The 10,899-nt window shown below is 41.6% G+C and overlaps 1 protein-coding gene across 1 annotated transcript in view; it reads left to right on the top strand.

Annotated features, from left to right (window-relative positions):
* Positions 1 to 956: 956 nt before the first annotated feature.
* TM6SF1 (transmembrane 6 superfamily member 1) overlaps positions 957 to 10,899 on the top strand; it is a 556,895-nt gene continuing 546,952 nt past the window's right edge. The window contains exon 1 of the mRNA XM_086958234.1: positions 957 to 1,473. Within this exon, the coding sequence (XP_086814360.1) occupies positions 1,382 to 1,473 (92 nt within the window). The 5' untranslated portion in view covers positions 957 to 1,381. The remainder of the gene's footprint in view (positions 1,474 to 10,899) is intronic.

The raw sequence follows: 10,899 nt of genomic DNA, 5'->3' as shown, positions 1-10,899 counted from the left end.
GTTTGTACTCTCGTGGGAAATGGAATGTGCGGCCATCTTGGGTGAAACCCCAGCTAGCATTCTTCCAGACTGTTTTAGAGGACACATCACCTTTCTCGTCAGTGCTTGAAATAGGAATATAGACCTGCAGATACTCCTTGTCCCAGTACTTGTCTGCTACTGAAAAGTGCTGGTATTTTCCCAATAAAAACACTGGGAAAGTGCCCGTGCTGTGGTACTATCCCTTCCAAATAAATGAAGTGCAGGTGCTGAGTATCTGCCCACTTAAAGCACTGTTTATATGGAGAAAACAGTCATCCAAACTAAGAGGCTGAAAAGACTCCGTGGAAAGAGAGTATTCCCTTCGCTCTGGTGCCTCGTGAGCTCCTTGACTCTTAATTTCATATTTTCCCAGGCACATTCCTTCTGCCTGTACTCCCGCTCAATCCTTACTTAAAGCCCGTTCTAAAGCATTCTTCACTCGACTTCCCTTAGCACACACCCTGCTTCTACGCTTTATCCCAAAAATATATTTATAATTTTATGAACAAGGGCCTCGGAGGACGATTTATTATTAATAAAATAGGAAAACTAAAAATCGGGTTTCACTGGAGCGATTCGTTAGGATGGCATGGCCGATCCGAGGAGCGCAAAGCAATCACCTGCTATTCGTTTTGCAAACAAAACATTAATCAAACTTAATTATATGCTTGTTTTCAAATGAGTTTGGGTGTAGGAGCTGGAAGATATCCCAAAAAGCATAAATGCGTTTTGTTGAAGATAAACATAGTTGCCCAGCCTTTTACAATCCACGTTGTATCTTTGAAGTTGCTTTTCTTATAAACAAACTATTCAAGACCTCCTAGCACACATAACGAAACATGCATTCCGCCTGAGACGCCTTGCCCCGCCTAACGCGTGAAATGATTGCATACTGCCTTGTGAGTGGCCCATAGACGTGTCGATCGAGTGATGTCACATTTATATTTTCCGTGCAGCGTGTGAACGTTGGCAGAGGCCGTGCTCCGCTGGAATGCGTCCGCGCTGTCCTCCCTGACAGCAGTTGTCTGCTCTGTCAGTGCGGAGAACAAGGGGCGGCTCGGGTTTCTGCTGCCCGCAGTGAGCCAGGACACCTCCCTGGGCTGCGCTGGAGCAGGGCGGAGCGCGTTTCCTCTCACGAGAAATACCTTGCCATGGATGCTGAGAGGGGCGTCACCAGCGCTGGAACTTGGCTGGACAAAGTTTGAGGTTTGGAACCAGCAGCACTGACCGCAGGTCCATCTGTGAGATCAGCCTGCTCCACTCAGCGCTGAGAAGTCTGCAGGGAGAAGCAATGAAATAAGCAACGTGTGTGCGTTAGAAAAATACAACAAGGTGCTAGGGTCAGAAGAATACACTCACAATGAGCGCTTCTGCGGCCACAGGGGTCTTCGTGCTGTCTCTCACAGCCATACCAGCCACCTACCTCTTCAACATTGTGGCTGCAACCAGCAGGTGAGGAACTGCCGTGCGTGGCTATCAGGGTTCGCGGGATACAAGCATGCGCGCGCCACAACACAGCTGTGCAACATATCTAGGCAGGTCTCAGACTCTGGCTTTTGGGGGTTGAATAGTTGTCTAGCTGCCTTTAGGAATGCACCTCACAGAATCTGCATCATAGAGTATAAAAAAACTCAGGAAGAATGACTGTGAGTCGATTTGAAAACTGGAGGGTGATATAGCGATAAGTGGAGTTTATTTATAAGTTTATTATATAGCGCTAGATAACACCCGTGGGTATCAGAGTTCTTTGCACACAAGAAAAAAGCAGCTTTGTGTAGCATTTCATAAGGATGCATAGAATGATAAGCATAACATTTTAAACAGCATAACTTAAAGGGGTGAATGATATGTTAAATAGTTGGGGTGGCATAAGACAACGATGTAGGCGCATGTGTGTATCGCAGGGCGTTAACCAGTGCCAGCAGCGTAAATGTAGTCTGTGGAGCTTCAAGGCACTAAGAGTATATTACTTGGAAAACGACAGTTTTTTTTACTGGTTGGCAACTAATGCAAAGAAAAAGCTGCATAACAAGGCTCACGATTACTGTTTTAAGGGATTTCTCTCTCATATACATTGCTTATCAACTTGTGTCTTTAGATAAAGGCTTTGCGTCCACGTGTTGTTTTCGACCAACACGCCTCTTCCTTTGAACGATTGTTTCCAGGCTGGCTGCCACTTGCATGCACTTCTGCCAATTTATTCACGTTAGGCTTCATTTTATTTTTCACAGACGAAGTTTATTTTGCAGTCCACCAAGCTGTGCAGTAGCCATTTTTCTCCTGCTGTTTTTCTTTCCTTGGAAATACAGACCTGTATGTTATTTATAGCAACTGCCAGAAGACAAATGTGGGCATGGGCGCTAGCAACAATAGCTGCGGGTGCCTGGCGAGCTTGGCAGGTTGTTGCAATGCTGAGCCCCTGCAGCCCGCCGAGCTCCGTTTAAAACGGAAACACCACGACCGGGTAAACCGCACTCACCAAGAAGGGGAAGGGAAGTTCCCCTTAGAAGAGCACGTGGAACAATTCCGAACGAGGCCGTGCGCTATTGCGTTACTACGCGGATTTAACATTCATGCGTTACATTGATAGAGTACTCTGCGAGATTCGGGGGCTTTTGCAGTAAAACTTCTTGGGATGTTTTACGCATAGTAGTCTGTAGTAAGTTCCTCGTTCTCATTATGGTTAAAATGAGTTTATTGTAGACGAGAGATACACGACAGCAGTCAGGGGGGTTACAGAATCAGGAAACAACTGCCGTGCTCAGAACCATCACATTGTCAAAGGAATACAGGACACACAATCACAAGGGTTCTATCTATGGGTGCTGGAGCACCCATACACTAAACTAGAGAATACTACATTATCTCCTTATTTCCAAAATCTAAAACAATAAACATAGAGGAAGAGCAAAACAGGTAAAGAGAAAAGACAGAAACAAAGGAGGGAAGAAGTGAATAAGAAGAAAGAAAAAAACCCAACATAGAACAAGATAGCAAAAGAAGGTAGAAATATGAACCTAAACAATGTCACTTAAAATGACACTATAGAAACAGTGTACAACATTTCCTCATCTAAATCTCAAAGGAACTTTACAAACATGCAAGCTCCTGTGAAGATGCTTTGCTGTTTCATTAACACATTTGGAAAAAATAAGTAAACTTTGCACTTGAGATACATTTGCATTGGAATTATTTCCAGACATCTTTTAAATTCTTCTCTTTAATCACTCTGCAAATGTTCCACCCATTTTTGTAGTTAACTCTTATAGCATTTTCATAAACTTTGTCAACTATACAAGATTCAGAAAACGTTATCTTTCCCTTGGGTGTGTGAACTGGACTTTTAATACGCACAACATCTCCAATACAGATTTTTGATGAAAAAGCCCTCTTCCTTTCATCAAAATAGTTCTTCTGCTTCTCTTGAGCCTTGTTAACATTCGATTTTACATAGCCCTCCACATCATCCATAACATTCATCTTTACCCATTTCGACATCCAACCTGGGCAAATTTTAGTTGAAGGTTTCCTTCCTCTCAAAAGTTCGAAAGGAGAAACTCCTGTTGATGAATGTGCAGTAGTGCGGTAAAAACAAAGCATTGAACGTACAGCATTTTCGACAACACACTTGCTAGCAATGGCTCATTGTACACAATTGTTCAAAACTCTATTCATCCGCTCAACCAGGCCATTTGCTTGTGGATGATAAAAGGAACTGTTCTGGTGCATAATCCCTCCTTGAATCAAACATTTTTGAAATTCTGAACTAACAAATTGCATACCATTGTCAGACATAATATAAGAAGGAAACCCTTCTCTCAAGAAAATGTCCTTCAAGAAATTAATGATATTTGCGGAAGGCTCACTCATGAATCGGACCTCTGGCCACTTGGAGTAGTAATCAATAGACACTACAGCAAAGCGAGAAGAGGAAGGAAGCATATTAAATGGCCCAACTACATCAATTCTAATATTTCCAGCGGTCTGCCTGGGAAATCAACAGGTATCATGGGTTGTGTCCTTACTTTAAAGCTCTTGTCTGATGATCCACAAACCACACATTTATCAATAGGTTCATCCACACACGTGTCCATATGTGGCCACCTGAATACATCTCTCAGAGTCTGCTTCGTCAAGGTCTTGCCTAAATGCCCCTCATGTGCACCATTCAGCAAGTGAGTTCTTAAAGTTTCAGGCGGAATGAGCCTTTCCCCACGTAGGAGGATACCATCTTCCACAGTGAGCCCTTGTGATACCTTTACAAAGGTCTGGAATTGATAAGACACATTTTTTCTTTAGGCCATTCTTTTTTGACAAAATGTATTACTTGTCCTAGAACCACATCCTTGGTCAACTCTCTCCTCCACTCAGGCTCACTCACAGCACAAATTCCTTCAACATCAAAAGCAGCCACAAAACAGTCATCCTGATCCTCTTCTTTTTCCAAATCAGATTCATTCTCAGAAACAGGAAAACAGGAAAGAAAATCAGCCCATGCATTCCTTGGACCAGATAAGTAAACAACATCAAAATTGTATTGTAGCAATTTTTAAGACAGCCTCGCAATTCTGGGTGTGTGCTCTTTAATTTTCTCACCTGATAAGATCGAAACTAAGGGACTATGATCAGTCCTCAACACAAAATGACTACCCCAGATAAAGGGATTAAAATTCATGATGGCCCACCAACAAGCCAGCAATTCCTTCTCAAAAACTGAGAAATTGGTTTCAGCTCCTCTCAAAACTCTCGAGGCGTAACATACTGTGCTGTCAGTGTTCCCATTATCCTGTGTAAGGACAGTTCCCAAACCAAAACCACTAGCATCAACAGTTATGGTACACTTTTTTCTTCGGGATCAAAAGGCTTCAAAATCCTGTCACTAGCCAACTGTCGTTTGATACAATCAAAAACTTCCTGACAATTCTTGTCCCACTTGAAAGGAACACTTTTCTTCAACATATTAGTCAAAGGCTGAACCATTGAAGCATAATCTTTTTATAAATTTAGCAAAGAATTCGCACAGTCCAATGAAGGACTTCAATACAGCCTTATCTTTTGGTGGACATGCATCATCTATAGCCTTAACTAATCCCAGATGGGGCTCAACATCATCATGCAACACAACATGACCCAAAAACTCCACTTTCTCCTTAAGAAACAGGCACTTCTCACTTTTCGGTACTACTCCCTTCTCCTGCATAATCTCAAAAACCTGATTAAGTGAGCTGTCATGACCTTTTCTTGTTTCCCCAAAAATTAAAACATCATCTTGAAAAACAGCAACACCAGGGATAGATTTAAATATTTGAATCCTCAATCTCTGAAAAACTGCTGCCGCCGAAGAAAGGCCAAACAGCATTCTGCAATATTGATAGGTACCAAATGGGATACAAATGCGGTCAGATGTCTTGAAGAAGGATCTAACACCACCTGATGGTATGCAGATGCAACATCCAACTTCGTAAACCATTTGGCACCTTTGGTTAGTGCTAACAGCTCAGTGATCTTAGATAATGGATGGGAGTCAATCCAGATCTTTCTGTTCAAACTATGCAAATCCACACAGACGCGCAAGACACCATTCCTCTTACGTGCCACAACAAGCGGAGAAAGCCATAGAGATGACTCTATTGGTTCAATGATCCCATTTGAACATATCTCATTTAACTCCTTTTCTAAACTCTCTCTAACACTGAATGTTACACTTCTCATTTTGTGGTTAACTGGGATTGCTCCATCCTTTACTTTTATCTCATAAGTGAAACTCTTTATCGTTCCTAAACCCTTTCCAAAAACAGAAGGAAAGGTATGAGTCAACTTTTCCGTGTAATCTGAAGAATCAACGTCACTAACTTGTCTTTAGTGCCAGGTCTGAGAACCATCTGAAACAAACCCTGGTGAAACCACCCCAATATGTTCAACCCTTTTATGGCCCTATACATCTTTCCCAGTATTCTTCTTTTTTTGCAAAATATCCTCAAAGTACCCAGCTACATCAATTTTCCGGCCCCCATAAGAAACAGGAGCCATTTCAGGGGGATCTAGGTGTCTTTCAGGCCAAGTTTCCTCAAATAACTCTTGGGTAATCATAGTTATTCTTGCACCTGAATCAACTAACAACATAAGCTTTTTGTTACCCACACCAATTTTAACGTACGGACCAATACATTCAGATGAATCTCCGGTAATAATTTCGACATCATGGACAACTACAACCATTTCGTTTAGTTCATCATGAATGCATTGAATTGTATCACACACATTGTTTACGGAATCCGAAACATTTCCCACACCCAAAGAATTCCCTTGACTTCTGTTTTGCACTCCAAAATTAGATTTTTTAGCACTCTGACATATTTTTGCAAAGTGACCATACTTTCCGCAAATCCTACAAGTAGAATTCCTTGCAGGGTAAAACGTATTACCTTTAGTGTGCGACTTGTACCCACATTATAACAAATATCTCTTGGTTTAAATAATACTTTTTTCTCTATTCGTTGTGCCACTGGTGTGGTTCTATTCTCTTTTTTGCACGGACTGCTGTTCCTTGACAGTTTAGACAGTTCAATACTATTTACCGTGCAAATAGTTTAATCTAAAGTGGGATTACCCATTGAGAGTAATTTTTGTTGGATAGACTCATCTGTGCATTTGCAAATATACTGGTCCCTAATCAGCTGTTCAGTAAACGCTTCAAATTGACATTCTGCACTTAATTGTCTGAGTGCCGATACAAAAGTTTCTACATCCTCTCCTGGCAACTGTTCTCTTTTTAAAAATTTATGTCGAATGACAACCAAACTGGGTTGGATATCGAAATGCAGTTCCAGCTTTCTAACTGTTTACATGTATTCATCAATGTCTTCCTGATTAAGGGAGGCAGATGTTTGTAAATTGACCTTCCCTCGAAACCTAAATTGTGTAGAAGCAGAAACTTCTTCCTTTCTGGGCGGTATCTAGACGCGCCAATTGCCACCAAAGATAAGTCACGAAGTCATCAAACCATTTTTTTCCACACTATTGATGGCTTTCCAGGTGTCTCTAAGAAAGATGGTGGTGCAGAAACAGACTGCATTTTGCAAGCACTAAATAATAGTACAAGTTTTTTTTATAAAATAAGTGTCTGTGATATACTTTAAACTAATAAATTATCCTTCAGTGTTTCCATTCAAAACTATGAAAAACAATAGCAACTGAACTAATCGGATAATGTCTCACTTTATAATGTCCAAAAAGGTTATTAATTGTGAATCTACAACACACATAAGCTTAAATCCTTGTTTACACACCAGTTATAAAGTTGTTCTGCAGCTTCAAAGTTCTTCTGCCACCACATAAAGTTTTAAAAGACGATATACGCGTGGATGACTTGCCAACCACTTTTGCCAACCAACTCAAAATGGCAGTGACGTTTCTCAGGCTGTCTCAGAATACATTGATTACTTAAATCCTGACTTGCCAACCAAGTTCGCCAACCTTCTTAAAATGGTGGCTACGTTGATTACGTGGCATCTCAATACGTTGTGCTTGCTCTCTTTTACTCCTTGTCAGATTTGCCAACTGGCTTAAAATGGCACTGACGTTTTTCGCGATGCGTCATAATCCGTAGTGCTCACTGTGCCAACCACGCTTTTGCCAATCGCGTATCTGACACAGCTTCAGCCCCAAGTTGATACGCAGCCAAACACCACTCCCATCGCTTCGCGAGTACTTATCTTTTCCGACGTTCATACTGCTCCGATTATCTAACCCTTCATCACTGACTGCTGCCCATTTGCCGTGAGCCCTTCTCGACTGTTCAAATTCCTTCCAACTTATTGAATTCTTCTAGTACGAGGTGCTTGTTAGCGGGTTCTTCAGTATCTCTTGAGGATCATCGCCATCAAATTTGTAGTAAGTTCCTCAGTCTCATTATGGTTAAAAGGAGTTTATTGGAGACAAGAGATACACACAGCAGTCAGAGGGGTTACAGAGTCAGGAAACAACTGCCGTGCTCAGAACTATCACATTGTCAAAGGAATAAAGAACACACAAACACGAGGGTTCTATCTAGGGGTGCAGGAGCAGCCAAACATCCAGCTAGAGAATACTGCATAGTCCCTATTTCCATGGGCAACAGCCCTAATTCTTGGGCATTCATAGTGTTAATTGTGAGAAGAAGGATGACATCAGACGTTACTATACTCTGTGAAGCTGCGGTCTCAAGTAACTTGTGACATGTAGATTAGTGCCATGAAATATAAAAGGCAGTTTGATAGGCAAAAAGCAGACATTTAGATGATACACACAACGATGGAAGAGCTTTTTGAGGAAAAAGGAGACACCTAAATGCAGGGCACAAGTCATAAAAAAAGAAGTTGGGGGGCTAATCATGTTTGGCAGAATATTAGTGATATGATTATGCATGACATCTTAGTGTGTGACATCATGCCTTGTGACTTCGCACGTGGCATCACAGGAAGTAGCAGCACAATTCGACCTCAGAAGAAGTGACATCGGACCATAAGACCTCACACATAGGTGAAGCAGGTCTATAATGAGTGCAATTGAGTGTATTACAAGATTTAACAAATTAGATTTTGAATTGGGTTGTGCGAGGAAATCTGGACCTCAACTTATACATTTATTTTTTAAAGGTTTATACAAAGAAATTGGCAACAAGGAGAAACATGGCAGGCAATCCGTTGTGCTTAATTGGTTGCAAAGTCTACTTTTTAAAACACCTCATCAGGTTAAGGCACCTGCTGCAGAGATCTTTGTGTGCCAACTAAATTTCAGGGAATTTATAATAATGGTAGGATAACTCTGGAGGTTAACGTATTTGCTGTAGAGATGTGTTTTGTTGGTCCCAGTTTTGGACCAAACAAGCATAGAGTGTTAACATGCCTCCTGCAAAGTACATTATGTAACACAAAGATGACAGACTTTTATTTCATTTAAGTGGGTCACTGCCTTTAGCACAGAAATCATTTTTGTGACTTGCAGTTCTTAATTAGTAATTCTTCTAATATAGCATGGTGTGCTATGAAGCCATGTGGCTCCTACACCTTGTAACCCTCACTGTCTTATGTAATACAGCCTATACATTGATTTATACATATATGATTCATTGTCAATGAATAATGTGTGCATGTGATGTAAAGTGTTCTGATACCCCTCAATTGGATTAGTAGCACTTCGTACTATAAAAGAAATAAAACAAAATTGTGTTATTTAAATTATTTGTATGCGTACTGTACATACACACACATATGACATTCCTATTGTGCATGCATATCTCTTATATACAGGGACTGAGCGAAGTCAAAAGCATCTGTGAAGTAATAGGCTGGTTGCCTTTGTTTCCCCTTCGTTGCTTTCAGGTGTTAGGCTCCCGATAGCTCCCAGCCAGGATACTCCAACAAAAGGTGACCTTATGGCCCCTTAACTACGTACTTTGTTTTGGCCCCAGCTGGGATCTGATAAGCTCCTTCCCCACCAACAGAAGCTGACAAAGTGTAGGTGCTGCTGAATGTTTCCTGATGTCTGAAAATTAAAAGCTTTCCCTATATCTGTGGGGACCAACCTCTTCGGCACTGTAAACTAAGTCCACCCAGTGAGTGAGTAGATGGTGTCAACACGCGAGTACGCTCAACTTATTCCCTGCCTCAATGTCGTTTGCATCAACAACATAAAATAAACAGGAATTTAAAAATCCAAAAGGTTTTTTTTTCACAGGGAAAACTGTTGAGTATGAAGAAGTGTTTTATGTATTGCTGTGGTGAGTCAGATTAACAGTTACTGTGGTGTTAGTATGGTGCTACATGGGAGCTATGAATACTCTTGTGGTGGAAGAGTGGCACTGGATGGTGACAGCACAGTTATTGGATAGTAATGTTGTAGTGTAGTTCCTATTTTCCCAATAGGCTCTGCGCATTGGAATAACATAAACAGCAGTGTAGACGTAGGACTGAGGTCATCTAGGTCTCTACTGACTATGTTCGACCTAATTTAGGTTTGCGCCAGCTAGCTCAGAGGTCACTGGAAACTTTCTTGAATGAATAGGAAGGGATCAGCTTCCCTGGCTCAGACAAGAAGGGATTCAGCTTCCGACAACCATATAACATGACAACTTTGCTCCCTCAGAATAAGAGTAAATCTCTAGAGTCGTGTGAAAACAATAGACAGCTATTTCACTCAGTCAGATGTGCATTCTTAGTTTCACCAGAGTGCAGAGAATAGAGAGACGGGCGTTTTCAATGAAAGGTATTATTTATTGAGCAGTCTTCCTTCTCATGCAAGAGAAATGAATTGCCACAATTGCAATACTTAAGCCTAATACGTGGGAAGGAGTAAGTAAGTAGCAGTTTAAGTTAATTTGGTTTTGCCAAGAATCTGATTCAAGAATTCTCTCTAAGGGTTTAGTCAGCACTGTACCTTGGGAATAGAATGTAGGAGGTCTGGTATCTTTCTCTCAGGACTCGATATCCCAGTCACCCGCAAGGGTAGGCTGGAAACGCCGGAGCTGGATTTTCTCGCCAGGCGAAAAGACAGCGTCTTTCTCAGCGCATCAAAGAGGAAGGGGCAGCGTCCGTGGGCTTTTCGCGTCTGCTGGGCTCTCGGCTAGTAGATAGCTGCTCTGCTCCAAAACCACCACCGTGTGTTTGCTTAAGGCAACGTTGGTATATTTATACCTGAAAGGTGCTGAGTTTGACGTAAGGTTCGGACTTAAAACGTCAATAAAGATGTCACTAAGAACTGGCCGTTCTTACAGTGCTCGCAGGAGTTCTATTACAAATCAAACCAAAGCACATGGGGATTTCCCAGGTTGCTGGAGGTGTGGTGTGTTGAAAGAACTCGTTGCGCTTTCTAGGAATCTAAGGAAGTAGCTTTTGCCGT

The sequence above is a fragment of the Lissotriton vulgaris genome, chromosome 2_1 (assembly GCF_964263255.1).
Source record: "Lissotriton vulgaris chromosome 2_1, aLisVul1.2, whole genome shotgun sequence".
In the NCBI taxonomy this organism is placed as follows: Eukaryota; Metazoa; Chordata; class Amphibia; order Caudata; family Salamandridae; genus Lissotriton; species Lissotriton vulgaris.
The sequence above is the reverse complement of the archived record's forward strand: the minus strand, read 5'-3'. Positions and strand labels throughout refer to the sequence as shown.